Raw genomic sequence first — 19,167 nt, 5'->3', positions numbered from 1 at the left:
CTTGTGGCAGTATAGCTAGCCTCAGACAAGGCGTTGATTAGCCACGTTTGGTTCCTGCGTCCTGGGATGGGACAAGGAAAGAAACCAAGTGAGGGTTCCCTTTCTGATTGAAGTAACATGACTTCTGAACGCAGGTAAAATTGAAATCACAGTATGATTCATGAGGATAAGTTGGCTGAAGTGTCTGAATGATCTAATAGCTTGCCAGATAATTTACTGGGATCATAATTGAAGAATAGCCCCTTCAGCAAGGCTGCAGAGGATGGTTGTAGAAACACTTTCCTGAATTATTTAATGTAGAAGAGAAGTGAAAAAATTTCTTCATGTTCAGTGATCAATGCATTTTCTCACTTGTCTTGTTAAAAAAATGTTATTCTATCCTTGTGTATTATATGCTTTTCTTCTTATGTTTTATTTGCAGAGAGCAACAAATATGAAGTTTTAAGGCACCGAACTCTATGTGGGAAACTAGCTCCGCATTATGCAGCTGTAGAGCAGGATGGCACTGGCCTGATGATAGCTTCTGACAAACCTTTCAAGTTTGTCCAGATTGACGGAAAATGTGTAGAGGAACAGAAAGTGGAGAAAATGGACACCAACCAGGAAAAAGGTCAGATTTCATGCCAGTGCAGCCTTTAATTCTTCATATTCCTGCTTTAGCAGAATATAATTTTTGAAAAATCAAAACTGAAGAAACTACAAAGCAGTTCAGCCAGTATCTGTGAAGTGATGAGGTACATTATTAATGTTACCTGTTCTTTCATTTTATGATGCTTTGTTTTTTGTTTTCGACATTTTTGATTTCCTGTATGTAATTGCAAATATTCCAACACAGAAACAAGCCATAAGGTCAAACTGGTCTGTATCCTCCTTTTATGTTCTACATGAACCTAGAGCCATAGAGTTGTATGGAATGGAAACAGACCCTTCAGTCCAAGTTATCTATAGCAACCAGATATCCTAAATTAATCTAATCCCATTTGGCCCATATCCCTCGAAAACCTCCTTCTTCTTATACTCATCCAGATGCCTTTTAAATGTTGTAATTGTACCAGCCTCCACCATTTCCTTTGGCAGCGCATTCTATACATGCACCACCCTCTGCCCCTTAGGTCCCTTTTAAATCTCCCCCTCCCCCTTACCTTAAACCTACGCCCTCTAGTTTTAGACTCCCCCATCCAGGGGAAAATACTTTAACTATTCATCCTATCCATGCTCCTCATGATTTTATAAACCTCTATAAGGTCTCTCCTCAGCCTCCAATGCTCCAGGGAATGTAGCCCCAGCCTATTCGGGCTTTCCCTATAGCTCAAACCCTCCAACCCTGGCAACATCCTTGTAAATCTTCTCTGAACTCTTTCAAGTTTCACAACATCTTTCTACAGCAGGAAGATTAGAATTGAGCGCAGTATTCCAAAAGTGGCCTAACCAATGTCCTGTACAGGCGCAACATGTCCCCCAACTCCTATAATCACTGCATTGGCCAGTAAAGATAAGCACACCAAACACCGCATTTACTATCCTATCTACCTGGGACTCCACTTTCAAGGAACTATGAATCTGCACTCCAAGGTCACTTCACCATTAAGAGTATAAGTCCAGTCCTGATTTGCCTTTCCAAAATGCAGCACCTTACATTTATCTAAGTTGAACTCCATCTTCCACTCCTCCGCCCATTGGCTCATCTTACCAAGATTCTGTTGTACTCTGAGGTAACCTCCTTCACTGTCCACTACACCTCCAATTTTGGTGTCATCTGCAGCCTTACTAACCACACCTCATATGTTAACATCCAAATTATTTATATTAATGATGAAAAGCAGTGGACTCAGCACCAATCTCTGTGGCACACCACTATCTGTTGCTCCCAATTCGGTCTCTTCTACATTGGGGAGACTGGACACCTTCTAGCAGAGCGCTTTAGGGAACATCTCTGGGACACCCACACCTATCCACCGCACCGCTCTGTGGCCCAACATTTCAACTCCCCCTCCCACTCTGCCGAGGACATGGAGGTCCTGGGCCTCCTTCACCGCCGCTTCCTCACCACCAGACGTCTGGAGGAAAAACGCCTCATCTTCCGCCTCGGAACACTTCAACCCCAGAGCATCAATGTGGACTTCAACAGTTTCCTCATTTCCCCTTCCCCCACCTCACCCCAGTTCCAAACTTCCAGCTCAGCACTGTCCCCATGACTTGTCCGGACTGCCTATCTTCTTTTCCACCTATCCACTCCACCCTCCCCCCCCCGACCTATCGCCTTCATCCCCTCCCCTACTCACCTATTGCACTCTATGCTACTTTCTCCCCATCCCCACCCCCACCCTCCTCTCATTTATCTCTGCACCCTTCAGGCACTCTGCCTGTATTCCTAATGAAGGACTTTTGCCCGAAATGTCGATTTTACTACTGCTCAGATGCTGCCTGAACTGCTGTGCTTTTCCAGCACCACTCTAATCTAGACTCTGGTTTCCAGCATCTGCAGTCATTGTTTTTACCTGGCACACCACTAGTCACAGGCCTCCAGTCTGAAAAACAATCCTCCACCACCACCTTCTGTCTTCTACTTTCAAGCCAGTTCTGTATCCAGATGGCTCGTTCTCCCTCTGTTCCACAAGTTCTAAAGTTTGCTAGACTCCAATTTTCTGTGCACAAAGCTATGTTGACTATGCATAGTCAGTCTTTGCCTTTTCAAGTACATGTAAATCCTGTCCTCAGGATTCCTTCTAACAATTTGCCTACCACTGATGTCAGACTCACTGGTCAATAGTTCCCTGGCTTCTTTTTTTTTAACCACCTTTCTTAAATAGTGCCACCACTTTAACCAACCTCCAGTCTTCCGGCACCTCACCAGTGGCTATCGATAATACAAATATCTCAGCAAGTTGCCCAACAATTACTTCCCTAGCTTCCCAGAGTCCTAAGGGCACACCTAATTAGGTTTTAGGGGTTTATCCACTTTTATGCTTTTTAAGAAGTCCAGCTGCACCAGCTCTGTAATATAGACATTTTAAAAGATATTACTGTTTATTTCCCCATGTTGTCTATCTTCCATCTTCTCCACTGTAAACCCATTTCCTGTGATTCCACACATAGGCAGCCTTCTCTTTCTATTCTCTTCATCAAATTCTATCAGCATATCCACCTTTTCTTTCTCCCTGGTATTTATCCAGTTACTCCTTAGAATGTGTTCATATGATTAACTTCAACCCTTCCTGTTGTAGAAAATTCCACATTCTAAGTACTTGTTTCTCCTGAATTGCTCGTTAGATTTATCGGTAGCTGTCTTACATTTGTGGCTCCTGGTTTTGCGATCTTTTACCCCAGATTTAAACTTGAGTGTTTTATAGTTTATAAAGAAGCTCAGATCACATTAGGCTTTTAATTACTTTAAGCTCTCCCAAAGCAAATTAAACAACCTTCAATGAATGTCAGAGAGTACTTCTACACATCATCAGGACTGTTTCAATGAGTAGTTCCGCAAGGAATGTTTACTGAGACTGGGTTGAGGAAATATTTTTGCAGTAAAATCTCATGATGAATTTTTGTTGCATGAAATTAGTTTCCTTGTAAAAACACATTCCCAGCGATAAATTGTGATGCATCCTTTTGTTTCTCATGAGTTTGAAGACAAGGACATAAAAAATAACTTTGATAGGAGGAATCATATTTTTATGAAATACCAAAGATGAATATGCCCTGGGCGCAAAACATCAGATTGGAATTTCACACTTCAGAGCACCAGCTCATTGTCTAAGCTCGCATTGGAAGAATGTGAAGTTTACGTGAGAGTGTATTCCTTGAGGAACAAGCTATAGTGGGTGGTAGCAGTCTTACACCTTAAGCTACATGTTCCTGCAGTAATGTAATTTTTCCTATAGCATATCGGAGCCTGTCTTTGTATTGCATGCAGAATAAAGTCTTTACAAGAATAGTAGTTTAACTAATAGCATTGCCAATCCTTGAATGCATTTACTGTAATCAATGAACCAGCACCAATTGCCTTTTTTGTTGTTGCCTTAAATTGTTATTGATGCCTGTTCTGCTTCACATGAGTTTTCCCATAGGATTATCACTGCAGCTTTGCATACATCTCAACATAAAACCCTGTGCAGTTCAAGATAATAGGGAGCATTGACAGCAAGAAAGACATATGCTTTTGGATATTGAAAGAAAACTTAACAGTAAATTGTGAACCTTTTGTATTAGCATGATGTGATGTCCTCTTCGATTTACAATTTTAGCTGAACCATAGGACATATAGTACTGAATATAAAGGCTGCAGTTTGTGCGAAGTACATGTCTGACAAATTGTACACTGATGAAATGTCCACATACAAGCTATATAATGTTCTAAAACTAAATTCAAAATAGGGATGCTTCAAACTGGTTTTCCATGTTAATAGTCAAAAGATTTGGCGCTGCAAAAGCACAGCAGATCAGGCAGCATCCGAGGAGCAGGAAAGTCCTAGTTTCGGTCATAAGCCCTTCATCAGGAATGTTAATAGCTGAACACCGAATTATGTGAGACTTTCTAAATCAGCCATTACTTAAAATTGCAGCCTGTTGTGTTTGATTTGTGGCCATTAGCAGTTTAGGTTGCCCTCCTGTTTGGCAGTTTTAATGGAACTTCATGTGACATCTGTCAATATTTTTGGTATCTTGCTAATTGCAAATTAACGCCACGCTTAGCACGTTTGTAATGTTGTCAACAATATATTTAGTTGTAAGTGTTTGAAATCTCTTTATAACCTTTTTAAAAAAGTTTTACTGACTTGTTGATCTGAGCTGCTCCTTTACATAGAAACATTGGTTATGGTTTCAGGTATTTTACAGCAGATGAAATTGAACTTTAAAAAAAATCAGAGGATCAGGACTAGACTGTTCTGACCTCTAATCCAAATACCAGTGAATATGTCATAGAGCATTTAGGCACCTTTGCCTCAGCTGTCAGATCTATATATCGAAATAGAGAGACAAGATGGAGTCCTACAAGCACTTTTCTTTTAAATAAAAACATTCTTCTATCTTTAAAAATATCCTGTATATTACAGCAGTCATTTTATTAATTGGCACCAATGGGGTCAAGAATGTGCCAGTTGATCAAATATTCCAGTTGATGAAGAGGTCTACATAATCAGTGTAAAAACATCGAAGTAATTGAAATGAAATGTGGGAGAAATCACTTAAGTAATAATGCAACTTTGCCAGTAAATTTTATTTAAGGCAGAGAGTCTTCTCACTTTCTCACTCAACTGACTACTCTGATATCAGAGATCGTGATGATGCAATCAACATCTAGTATTTCAAGTATTTAATTTTTTACCAACTTAGAGTATGTTGGTTCATAAAAAGCCAGTTAAAACATTTTGCTAGCGTAAGCTTTTCAATATGGAACAAATTATGACTTATTCTCTTTGTCGTATTGAAACAAAATGCAGCAAATCTTTTACTTTTTTCCTCTTTCTATTACTACACCTTGTCCACCTTTTCTTTGCCCCACATTTCCTTAATTTATTGTTTTCTAACTAATGTTATAAATATTTAATTTCAAAGTTTTTTTGACTGAAAGAAACTTCACTGAATTTTGGTTAGAAATGTCCAGTTTACATTCTTCAGTTTTCTGCTTGGTTGCCAACCAATCCACCATATTAAGCATCTACTCCGTTCACCAGTAGAACATAGTAGCTGCAATATGCAGTACCTACAGAATGCACTGCAGTAACTTGCCAAGATTTTCTTGCCAGTACTCCAAAACCTGCAATCTTTAACATCTTGAAGGACAAGGGCAGCATGTCTGTGGGAAAATCATCCTCTACAAATTCCCTTCCAAATCGCACATCATATTGGTTTTGAAATATATTGCTGTTGCTTAATTGTCAACATCCAGAACTCCTTTTTTCTAATGGCTTTGAGTGCATCTAGACCAACTACACTCAATTCAAGTAGACAGCTCATCACCACCTTCTGAAACTCAACTCTAGGTGGTCAATGAGTGCTGATATCGTCAACAGTGCCCATATCCCAACAATGCTTAAACAAAATTGTCATCTTTTGAAGGATTTCTACAAGACTCATATGGAAATCTTGGAGAAAAATGATCCTGAATGCACTGAACATATTGAGTTAATTTGGTGTTAGATATTTTTCCTTTTCTTCAATACCTTCATCTATAGAATGATTAATGCGTCCTGTGATTAAGGAAAAAAAACAAACAAATGTCCATTTGTATCCTAGGTTACTAAGACATTTCAAAAAAAATTTTGGAGAAATAGCTAATAGTGTTTAAACTACAAGACTGAGCTGAAGGAGAAACCACTAATGACTGGCTTGAAGGCAGCCATTCATCAATGCCAGAAATTCCAAAAAGAAATTGAAGATTTGAGAACACGTGCTAAAGCCAATAACTTCAGTTGCAGTTGTAATTGTTTTTACCATTGATTTGCATCGTACAGTCTTCCTCCAAAGGATTTTTCCATTATTGATACGGACTTACAGTATCAGCTCTTTTGGTAGGAAAAATTAGAGTTTTAATGATAATAGAGACATGCTGTTGAAGTTTGGCATCTTGCATTTATCAGAGGAGATGTCAGCATACAACATGACATTCAATGAGGTGGTTAGAGTGTTCTGATTAAGATAGCTTGCTGTATATTGTAAAAACTCATGAATGGGTCTAAGGCTGTCATTTGCTTCCTTCTTTTTTTAAAAAAAAGCCTCACCCCTCTCAAATTACCCTGGAAAAGAAATTTGAGCAACGTTTGAAGCTAGCTATTTCACATTGCTGTTTTGCAGTAAGGTCACAGGTGCTATTTTTCACCAACTAAATGCTAGTAAAAAGTTATTTTTTTAACAATCCTGCCTACCGTACAGATAAGTAATGTGGCATGTGGGGATTTCAATGCCAGTGTGGTGCCAGGTATGTCAACCATGTATCACAAAGACTGGTGGGTCATACCAACTGACACGTCTCTTCAGCTATTCGCAGTAGCTAGAGTGCTGACTGCCCTCAACCAGCTTGCAAAACTCTAAGCAGAATTCCTGATGTTAAGTGTGATACCATGCATATAAAGCATTTGTTGAATAATCCCAAGTGTGTAAGAAATTGATTTACGACTATCAGTTGGATTCACAGAGTGGTTCACTTAAGCTTACATATAGGGTACGTATGCAGGATGCAGACCTTTGCAACAGAGAGACATTTGTAAAGGCTTAATGTCTATGCAATTAACAAAAACTTGGCAGACATTGTTCTCTAGTGTATTTTCCCATGGCATATCTTAACCAATCAGAACCAGTTTTTCTTTTTTTTTGAAGTTAAATAACCGGTTAGGGCTAACTGTTCCCTTGCACATTCTCAATGGCAATACCTCAACCAATCAGAGTCTGCTTGCCAACCAGTCAATGTTCTTTAAAATTTGTTATTTTTGTCAATCCTGATGTTGCAAGACAAAATTCTTCCAACAGCTCATCCCTTTGTTTTGCACTTATTTAGTACTATCAGTTGTCTATAAAAATGAGGCAATAGGTGGAATGTTATATTTACACAATAAGTCGTTAGAATTTAGAATTGGTGGCTATAGATCCAACAGTAGCTTTCAAAAATGAATTAAATACCCAAAGGGGGGAAAAGGGGTACAGAGAAGGAGAGCGGGATAAAATCTGTTGTTTTTATTTGAAACTGACCATGTGGCATTGATTGGGTGTATGGTCTTTCTCTGTGCTGTATAATTTTACAATTGAGAGCAAAACGTCATGGTAAAGGGGAATAGTTTATAGTTGTCAGCTTGGCTGAAACCAGTGTGTGTGATGATATTTGTTTACTGTCATCCATTATTCCTTGGGAAAAACTTCCCATGTTTTGCCTTTGGTGGGGATAAGGTGCAGAATAAGCAGAGAATATTAAAAAGCCGACAATAGTGAAATGGATTACTGCACGTTTTAAAAGCAGGTTGTGACATTTGTTAACAGTACTGTTTACACTGCAGTTTGTTCACGCAATGGACCAAGATTTATAAATAAACGAATGCTGGAGAAACTTAGCAATCTGGCAACATCTGTGGAGAGAGGAGCAGTTGATGTTTCAAGTCCAATGTGACTTTTTACCAGAGCCCTGGACAGGTTTAGTTGTAGATAAGCTAGAACCAGAAAATATGTACAAAATGAGATTCAATTTGCATTTTAATTGACTACATTGTGGAATGTTGACATGTACAGCTGCGACATGACTGCCCAACTCCTATACTTAATGCTCTGACCAATAAAAGAAAGCATACCAAACACCACCTTCACTATCCTATCTACCTGTGACTCCACTTTCAAGGAGGTATGAACCTGCACTCTAAGGATTTTTTGTTCAGCACCATTCCCTCGGACCTTACCATTAAGTGTATAAGTCCTGCTAAGATTTACTTTCCCAAAATGCAGCATCGTGCATTTATCTAAATTAAAAGAAAGGAGACTGGTTGGCAAAGTTAGGTCTCATGGAATACAGGGAGAACTAGCCATTTGGATACAGAACTGGCACAAAGGTAGAAGACAGAGGGTGGTGGTGTAGGGTTATTTTTCAGACTGGAGGCCTGTGACCAGTGGAGTACCACAAGGATTGGTGTGGGGTCCACTACTTTTCACCATTTATATAAATGATTTGGATATGAACATAGGAGGTATAGTTAGTAAGTTTGCAGATGACACCAAAATTGGAGGTGTAGTGGACAGCGAAGAAAGTTATCTCTGATTACAACGGAATCTTGATCAGATGGGCCAATGGGCTGAGGAATGGCAGATGGAGTTTAATTTAGATAAATGCAGAATGGTAAGGTCCGAGGGAATGGTGCTGAACAAAAATCCTTAGAGTGCAGGTTCATACCTCCTTGAAAGTGGAGTCACAGGTAGAAAGGATAGTGAAGGTGGCGTTTGGTATGCTTTCTTTTATTGGTCAGAGCATTGAGTGTAGGAGTTGAGCAGTCATGTCGTGGCTGTACATGATATTGGTTCGGCCACTTTTGGAATGTTGCGTTGTGAAACTTGAAAGGATTCAGAAAAGATTTGCAAGGATGTTGCCAGGTTGGAGGATTTGAGCTATAGGGAGAGACTGAACAGGCTGGGGCTGTTTTCTGTGGAGCATCGGAGGCTGATGGGTGACCTTATAGAGGTTTACAAAATTATGAGGGGCATGGATAGGATAAATAGGCAAAGTCTTTTCCCTGCGGTGGGGGAGTCCAAAACTATAGAGGGTATAGGTTTAGGGTGAGAGGGGAAAGATATAAAAGGGACCTAAAGGGCAGTTTTTTCATGCAGAGGGTAGTGAGTGTATGGAATGAGCTGCCAGAGGAAGTGGTGGAGGCTGGTACAATTGCAACATATAAAGGGCATTTGGATGGGTATATGAATAGGAAGGGTTTAGAGGGATATGGGCCGGGTGCTGGCAGGTGGGACTAGATTGGGTTGGGAAATTTGGCATGGACGGGTTGGACAGAAAGGTCTGTTTCCATGCTGTGCACCTCTATGACTCTATGACATGCTTCAACTTTATCTTTGGTCTGTGCTGGGCTGTCTCTTCATTCAAGGTAGGCTTATTGGCCAGCATGTTATTTAATTGTCCACCACCATTTATGACTGGATATGGTAGGACTGTAAAGCCTAGATCAGATCTGTTGATTGTGGAATTGCTTAGCATTGTTTTTTACTAGCTGCTTACACTGTAGTTCTGTGTTGACGCTTTATCAGGTTGACACCTCAATATTATATATGCCTGGTGCTGTTCCTGGCATTCCCTCTTGCACTCATCATCAAACCAGGATTGATTCACTCCTTTGATAGTAAGGTAGAGTGGGGGAAAAGCAAGGCCATAATATTGCAAAATGTGTTAGTACAATTCTATTGCTTTAGTTCGATGTCACCTATTTAGTACGATGGGATTGCCACCCAAAATGATGCATGGTATCCTGAAAGTGAAGACAGGACTTTGTTTCCACAAGTGCTGTGCTACAGTTATTCTTGCCGATACTGTCATGAACTGATGTATCTACAACAGGTTGATCTGTGAGGATGAAGTCTTTTTTTTCTCTTAGTTTAGGCCTAGGTGTTATCCTGAGGAAGTTGTGCAGCAGGAGCTAAGATTAATGACAACTTGTATTGTTCAAATTATGACTCCAACAGTGGAGACGTTTCACCTTGACTCTAACTGAGTTTTCCTTGGGCTGTTTGGTGTCACTCTCAGTCAAATACTTCCTGAACATCATGAATGCAGTTTAAATGATGATTTGAATATATAAAATTCCGACAGTTCCCCCTCTCTTAATCCTTTAACAATTGGTTTTGAGGATTTCAAAGACTGATCGCTGACATAAGCAAACCCCAGGTAGAGCTTGGCTTATACCTACAACAAGTGAGTCTCATTTTGAGAGTCCACTTAGCCTTTTGAGGGAAGCAAGTTGGTTTTTTTTTGTTCAAAATACCTTGCAAAATCTTTCAAAACACAATGAGCTTCTACAATGTCACAATTCTGTAATCCTATATATGATGTTTGTGTATGTAGTTTTATTAAAGAAGTGGTTTAAATGTATTAATGGATGACTGTTTCAAATTTGGCAGTTTAGTTTTGGTTGTATTAGGGTCCATAAAATATCTGTGAAAGGTAAAATACTGTAAATGCTGGATATCTGAAAGAAATAAATCTGCCATAATTGCTTAGCTCATTTAATGTTTCTGGAGAGAAGAGCAAAATTAATCTCAAGGGTTGATGACTTTTATCTTGATTTCTCTAATTTATTTTTTGGGTCTTTTGAGGGGTTGATTTAAGAGAAACTCATTTGCATGTTTTGGAAGTGCTTTGTGATGTATTTGGTTACGGGCTTTATTATATCCCCTAAACTTGACAAAACAACAAGTTTCTGTTTTAATACACATTTCGTCAACACTAATTCGCTTGAAGAATTGGGAATGCTGTTTTTACAGTACAACCTTTTAAAACGTGTTGGCTGTAATCCATTGTGCTGTTTCTAGAGTGTTTTTTTATAATGCGGGGTTGCATGAGAACACAATCATCGCGTTATAGAAGAACTGTTACAATTAATGAGTCATAAATAGTGTACAGTAGTTTGGCTGTGGATGTTTTCCATTCTATAACTGGCTTAAATTTTTGGTTGTAACACTGGATGAACACTGGTATTGTTCCCTCATGATTCTTAGTTAATCTGTTTGTTTACCTAATGTATTGTCTTTAATATTTTAAGATTTAAGCAGAGTAGATTGTTTAATTGCATAATAACTTGCTGAAATTAAACCTTTTTATGAAACAAAAAATATTATCCTTAATGAAGTCTTAAAATGGACAGAATCTTCTGGGAAATGAATCATGACAAAAGATTTCCTGTGAAGCTTCGATTGATTTTAAGCACCTTGCATGCTTGCAGATGTTCAGACTAAACTAAAAGCGTTGCAGTATTGAAGCATATTAGTGTTGCAAAGACAGATATTCGATGTTATACTCTAGAATTTATTTGTCATAATTTGGGCTGACCAAACCTATATAAATTTAAAATTCAACAATGTTCTCTTAATTATTGTTTGTAATCAGAAAAAAGCTTTGAGTAAAAAGTGATCTGTATGTACTGTGTTTCAGAATATTTATATGGAGCACTGTACAGCAAAGTGACATTTTATTATCCTAAAATATTAGATTCATGAAACATTTGCTACCTTTTCTTTTAATTTTATTCCACAGTAATCCACAAAAAAAAGGCTATATGGTTATGAGAGTGGGAAGAGAATAGGGGAGGTAGCTGGTGGCGTTTTGTTTCAGTTAGTAATGGTGAGAAATGGATTTTAATTTCACAGAACCGGTATATTATTGGCAGCAGACAGATGAAGATCTTACAGTAAACATTCAACTACCAGATAACACCACAAAACAGAACATAGACTTCCAGTTGTCAGCAGGTCATTTGCAAGTTGGAATGAAAGGAGAAGCTGCTATCATAGAGGGCAATTTGTACTCTTCAGTTGACCATGGCCTCAGCAAATGGACAATTAATGGCAATAGGCAAGTACTTTTCCATTCTCTATCTTCATGATTACAACATACTGCAATAGTAACTGGGAAAAAGTGGGCATGAGGTGTTTTGATAGAGTAGCTAAAAATAAACTGTCTTCATTGACAAGAAGGTCCGTAAATAAAGGTGTTTGCTAAATAAGAAGACAGACATAGATGAGAATTATATTATGCAACATGTCATTGTGATTGAAAATCTACTTCCTGAAAGGGTGGTGCAAGTACATTCGGTAATAACTTTCAAAGGGAATCATAAAGAGAAATTCACAGTGAAATGAGGAAAATACAGATAAGTAAAGCTAATTGAGACAGTGGGCTGAATGACATCTTCCTGAACTGTATAGACACCTCCACAGAAGGAAGCTCATTATGCCTGTGTTAGCTTTTTCAAAGTGCAACTGTATTTAGTCCCATGTCATCATCAATCTTTTTGTGTTAGCTATCAAGCAATAGAAACCAGGAGTACAGTTATCCAATTAGAGTAGACCTTATTTCAAGACCCCTTTTTTAAAAGACTTATGTAGTTACAAATAGATTCCCCTGCACTAAGTGCTTCAAAGAAGGAAATAAAAGTACTTTCGGATATGAGAATTTGGATTCATGGGCTACAGGTACCTGAGAGAGGCAGTCAACCCGTTGCACATGTATTTAAGGTGGTTTGTTTGTGATTGTTAAGAATAATGGATTAGATATGATACTTTAGCTAAATAGACAGGAAAATATACAACTTGTGATAGTTGTGTCGTTCACTGATACCAGAAAACAAATGGATAGTTGGCACTGTTACCTCATGATGACAGTCAATCAAGTCAGCCTTTTTACTTCTGTATTCACAACACAGTAAAATTAAAACTATCCAAGATCCTCAAAGTTGACTCCAGCTGGTTCCTAATCAGACTTTTGAATATCCAATCCCAGACTCTGCAAATATATATTGTTTACATCGATTTGTAACTTGCCAATTTTTTAACAATACAGTAATTTTAGCAGAGCAAAATTAAACAAAGCAATCAAATTGCTACCTATGTTTAAACCCAATAACCTGTTTTCACACGAGAGAGACAAGCAAATAAATACAGTTAAGGGATAAATTAAAGTGGGTAGCACAGTGGTTAGCAATGCTGCCTCACAGTCCCAGAGAACTGGATTCAATTCTTGTCTCAGGCAACTGTGTGTGTGGAGTTTGCACATTCTCCCCGTGTCTGCGTGGGTTTCCTCCCACAGTCCAAAAATGTGCAGGTTAGGTGAATTGGCCATGCTAAATTGCCCCAAGTGTTAGGTGAAGGGGTAAATGTGGGGGAGTGGGTCTGGGTGGGTTGCTCTTCGGAGGGTTGGTGTAGACTTGTTGGGCCGAAGGGCCTGTTTCCACACTCTAAGTAATCTAATCTAATTTTTAAAAAAAGCCAGGTTACTTGCGTGGTTTTCATGATGCATTGTTCCAAAGACATAGATGATTGACAACTTCAAAAATTCAATCAACAATCAGGGTCACCATTTCAGTTCCTTTAGAGGAAGTCGGTGATCCTTCTAATTTAGTTTCTATTCTCTGAACTTCCATTAGTAGATGATGGGAGATTAGGCAGGGAGCATTCAAATGTTCATGCTATCAACTGCCAAACTCCTCTTTCTGGAAAACAGTCCAAAACCCAGTTCGAAACTCTGGCCTCTCCATGTCAGACTGACCATCTCTTCATTGGTTCCAGTTACCATTCAACATCTACCATTCGCTGGAGCATAAGGTCCCTCCTGGACTTGTAGAACCAGTTCTCAGGTACTGGCCAACGTGCTATCTGCTTAAATGTTCTGCTCATCTGCTACCTGTTTAAATGTACTGCTCTCCCCTGGTGTCGAAGCATCTGTAGAACCTTTTGATCAAGATCCAGTTAATCCAGGCCTGGTCTCTCAGACAAACCACCGCTCATTTTTCTTTCTTTTTTTTTTGATGCAAGCTGCTGCCCACAATCAAAAGGTCATTTTCCACTCCGTTTTCAATTCACAACTTCAAACCAAAATTGATAAAAAGAGTAAAATCCCTTGGTCTTTCTCCATCTTTCCTCATCTCCCTCTTTCTTCCATCCCGCCCCGCCCATCCCAGATCCAATCCTCCAACTTTGCAGTGCCGCCTTGAACTCTCCCACCTGTCCATCTTTCTTTCTTTCTTACCTATTCACTCCACCCTCCCCACTGACCTATCACTAACACCCCAAACCTGCATCTATTGCCTTCAAAGTTACCTTCCCCTGGCCCCACCCTCTCTACTATTTATCTCTCAGCCCCCTTCTCTCCCTCTGCCCCCTCACATTCCTGATGAAGGGGGTTATGCCTGAAACGTTGACTCTTCTGATCCTTGGATGCTGCTTGACCTGCTGTGCTTTTCCAGCACCGCACTTTTTTCGACACTGATCTCCAGCATCTGAAGTCCTCGTTTTTTCCATCTTTCCTGGCCCATCTTCCATCTCAGGAAGGTAGGTATCTGACAAGTCCTGCCATCTAAAGAAGTCACTTAAACATATTTTATTGCTAGGGGCTGTTATTTTATTTCAAATCAATCAATGGTTTCAAACATTCTCATGAATTGGAGGGCAGGTGTCCAAGATGTCAAGATGGTAACCTCTTTCATTTTCTGTCTGCCACTTTTTAAGTTTGTTAACCTGAAATTCATTTGCTAGCCCTTTCTCAACACTTGCATAAAAAAGGAAACTCAGAATGCACCATCCTACAACTTAGGAATGTCAACATGGAAACTTGAGATATAAGACCTTGATATTTCCAAGGAGACCAATGAAAACCGTTCCTCTGCTGAGGTGACCTTGTGATATGAAAATCCATTTTTATGAAGTGTTTCAACCTTTAATAAATTATGACCTTTAGAATAACGTCCTGTTTCTTACAAGAGCTAAGTTAACCGAGTGGTTTTATTGCTGGACTAGTAACGCAGAGACTTGGACCAACTGCAACTGGGTAATTTAAATTCAGGTAATTAACTAAGCTTGCAATAATAGGCAGTATCAATAACGTACAATTAACAACTGGATTGTTATCAAAATTCCAGCTGACGTGTTTGTGTTATGAAGGGCAGGAAATCTGCTGTTCTTACCAAGTCTCAACTATCTTTTACTACAGACCCTCAGCCATTTAATATTGTGTTCTCTGAAATGGCATAACAAGCCACTAAGGTGTATTCTCTAGAAGTCAGCTCACCATAGCGTTCTAAATCCCAATTTTTGTCTTACTAGAAACATGAGTGATGAGTGTATGGAAGAAAGATAAAACTTGCATGGTGGCTTAGTGGTTAGCATTGCTGCCTCACTGTGCCAGGGACCCGGGTTTGATTCCAGCCTCGGGTGACTGTCTGTGTGCAGTTTACACATTCTCCCTGTGTCTGCGTGGGTTTCCTCCAGGTGCTCTGGTTTCCTTCCACAATCCAAAAATGTGCAGGTAAGCAAATTGGTCATGCTGAATTACCCATAGTGTTCAGGAATGTGTAGGCTTAGGTGCATTTGTCAGGAGAAATGTAAAGAAATAGGTAGGGGAATGGGTCTGGCTGGGATGCTCTTTGGGGGATCATTGTGGACTTGTTGGGCTAAATGGCCTGTTTTCACACTGGGGATTCTATGATGGAAACCTTTGTAAAAGTGTTAACAAAAGCAATCAAATTATACCAAGGTGTCATTATACATAGAGTCCCAATTAGTGTTTTTGTCCAAGACTTAAATTGGACATTAATTTCACTTGTAGACATCTCCAGGGTGATAGTGAGGAGAGAGATCAATCTGAGTCTGGTACAGTTCAGAAAAGAAGCGAGTCAAACAGTCAGGACAGGCAGGGTCAAAGCAGAGAACAAGGTAGGACTGATTAATTTAACTGCATTTATTTCAATGCAAGGGGCCTAACAGGGAAGGCAGATGAATTCAGGGCATGGTTAGGAACATGGACCTGGCGTATCATAGCAATTACAGAAATGTGGCTCAGGGATGGACAGGACTGGCAGCCTAATGTTCCAGGATACAAATGTTTCAGGAAGGACAGAAAAGAAGGCAAGAGAGGAAGGAGAGTGACATTTTTAATAAGGAATAGCATTACATCTGTACTGAGGGAGGATATTCCTGGAAATATATCCAGGGAAGTTATTTGGGTGGAACTGAGAAATAAGAAAGGGATGATCACCCTATTGGGATTATATTATAGACCTCCTAATAGTCAGAGGGAAATTGAGAAACAAATTTGTAAGAAGATCTTCGTTATCTGTAAGAATAGTAGGGGATTTTAACTTTCCAAACATAGACTAGGACTGCCATAGCATTAAGGGTTGAGATGGAGAGGAATTTAAGTGTGTACAAGACAATTTTCTGATTCAGTATGTGGATGTACCTACTAGAGAAGGTGCAAAACTTGACCTACTCTTGGGAAATAAGGCAGGGCAGGTGACTGAGGTGTCAGTGCGGGAAGCACTTTGGGGCCAGCGACCATAATTCTATTCGTTTTAAAATAGTGATGGAAAAGGATAGATCGAATCTAAAAGTTGATGTTCTAAATTGGAGAAAGGCTAATTTTGACAGTATTGGGCAAGAACTTTCTAAAGCTGATTGGAGGCAGATGTTTGCAGGTAACGGGATGGCAAGAAAATGGGGAGCCTTCAGAAATGAGATAATGAGAGTCCAGAGACCGTATATTCCTGTCAGGGTGAAAGGGAAGGCTGGTAGGTATAGGGAATGCTGGATGACTAGAGAAATTGAGGGTTTGGTTAAGAAAAAGAAGGAAGCATATATCAGGTATTAACAGGATAGATCGAGTGAATCCTTAGAAGAGTATAAAGGAAGTAAGAATATACTTAAGAGGGAAACCAGGTGGGCAAAAAGGGGACATGAGATAGCTTTGGCAAATGGGGTTAAGGAGAATCCAAAGGGTTTTTATAAATAGTTACCCTTTTATCCTTAATCTAGGAGAGAATAGGACCCCTCGAAGATCAGCAAGGTGGCCTTCATGTGGAGCAGCAGGAAATGGGGGAGATACTAAATGAATATTATTTTTCGGTATTTACAGTGGAAAAGGACATCTTGAAAAATGTCTATACTACAGAGGAGAAAGTGCTGGATGTCTTAAAATGCATAAAAGTGAATAAATCCTCAGGCCCTGATCAGGTGTACCTGAGAACTCTGTGGGAAGCTAGAGAAGTGATTGCTGGGCCGCTTACTGAGATATTTACATCACCAATAGTCACAGGTGAGGTGCCGGAAGACTAGAGGTTGGCTAATGTGGTGCCACTACTTAAGAAAGATGGTAAGGACAAGCCAGAGAGCTATAGACCGGTGAGCCTGACGTTGGTGGTGGGCAGATTGTTGGAGGGAATCCTGAGGGACAGGATGTACATGTATTTGGAAAGACAAGACTAATTAGGGATTGTCAGCATGGCTTTGTGCGTGGGAAATCATGTCTCACAAACTTGATTGAGTTTTTTGAAGTAGTAACAAAGAGGATTGATGAGGGCAGAGCAGTGGACGTGATCTATATGGACTTCAGTAAGGTGTTAGACAAGGTACCTCATCAGAGACTGGTTAGCAACGTTAGACCTCATGGAATACGGGAAGAACTAGCCATTTGGATACAGAACTGGCTCGAAGGTAGAAGACCATGAGTGAGGGTGCAGGGTTGTTTTCAGACTGGATGCCTGCAACCAGTGGAGTGCTACAAGGATCAGTGCTAGGTCCACTACTTTTCATCATTTATTTAATGATTTGGGTGTGAGCATAAGAAGTATAGTTAGTAAGTTTGCAGATGACACCAAAATTGGAGGTTTAGTGGACGGCAAAGAAGGTTACCTCTGATTATAAAGGGATCTTGATCAGATAGGCCACTGGGCTGAGGCGTGGCAGTTGGAGTTTAGTTTAGGTAAATGTGAGGTGCTGCATTTTGGGAAAGCCAGTCTTAGCAGGACTTATACACTTAATGGAAAGATCCTAGGGAGTGTTGCTGAACAAAGAGACCTTGGAGTGCAGGTTCACAGCTCTGTGAAAGTGAAGTCGCAGGTAGATAGGATAGTGAAGAAGGCGTTTGGTATGCTTTCCTTTATTGGTCAGAGTATTAAGTACAGGAGTTGGGAGGTCATGTTGCAGCTGTACAGGCCATTGGTTAGGCCACTGTTGGGATAGTGTGTGCAATTCTGGTCTCCTTCCTATTGGAAGGATGTTGTGAAACTTGAAAGGGTTCAGAAAAGATTTACAAGGATGTTGCCAGGGTTGGAGGATTTGAGCTACAGGGAGAGGCTGAACTGGCCGGGGCTGTTTTCCCTGGAGTGTTGGTTACTGAGGGGTGACCTTATAGAGGTATATTGAATCGTGAGGGGCATGGATAGGATAAATAGACAAAGTCTCTTCCTTGGAGTGAAGGAGTCCAGAACTAGAGTTTTAGTGTGAGATGAGAAAGCTATAAAAGAGACCTAAGAGGCAGTTTTTTCATACAGAGGGTGGTACATGTATGGAATGAGTTGCCAGAGGAAGTGGTGGAGGCTAGTACAATTGCAACATTTTAAAAGCCATCTGGATGGTTACATGAATAGGAAGGGTTTGGAGGGATATGGGTCAGGTGCTGGCAGGTGGGACTAGATTGGGTTTGGATAGCTGGTCGGCATGGACGAATTGGACTGAAGGATCTGTTTCCGTGTGAGAATAGATTTGAGACAAACACAATTATTTGTTTGGTATGGTGGCTCAGTGGTTAACACTGCTGCCTCACAGTGCCAGGGACCCGGGTTCGATTCCAACTTTGGGTGAATGTCTATGTGGAGTTTGCACATTCTTCCTGTGTTGCATGGGTTTCCTCCACGTGCTCCGGTTTCCTCCCACAGTCCAAAGTTAGGTCATAGGGATTTGTAGGTTAGGTGCATTAGTCAGGGCAAATATAGTGTAGGGGAATGGGTCTGGGTGGATTACTCTTTGGAGAGTTAGTGTGGACCTTTTGGGCCGAAGGGACTGTTTCCACTCTCTATGGATTCTAATTATGACACATCAAATTCCTGAAACTCCTGTTGAATTTCTTTGCTAACTTCCTCAGATGCATTCTCGGCACTGCTAAGTATCTGTCCTTTTTTCCTGCCATTTACAGCTCAGCTCATT

At 40.1% G+C, this 19,167-nt stretch overlaps 1 protein-coding gene across 2 annotated transcripts in view; it reads left to right on the top strand.

Moving 5' to 3' along the window:
* Window positions 1-19,167, top strand: part of nudcd1 (NudC domain containing 1) — a 129,873-nt gene that overhangs the window by 51,580 nt on the left and 59,126 nt on the right. For both annotated transcript variants that reach the window (XM_072570995.1, XM_072570996.1), the window contains 2 exons: window positions 422-610; window positions 11,842-12,046. In XM_072570995.1, the coding sequence (XP_072427096.1) occupies window positions 422-610; window positions 11,842-12,046 (394 nt within the window). The remainder of the gene's footprint in view (window positions 1-421; window positions 611-11,841; window positions 12,047-19,167) is intronic.

Source organism: Chiloscyllium punctatum, chromosome 5 (assembly GCF_047496795.1).
Source record: "Chiloscyllium punctatum isolate Juve2018m chromosome 5, sChiPun1.3, whole genome shotgun sequence".
Lineage (NCBI taxonomy): Eukaryota > Metazoa > Chordata > Chondrichthyes > Orectolobiformes > Hemiscylliidae > Chiloscyllium > Chiloscyllium punctatum.
This window is presented reverse-complemented; position numbering and strand designations above follow the sequence as displayed.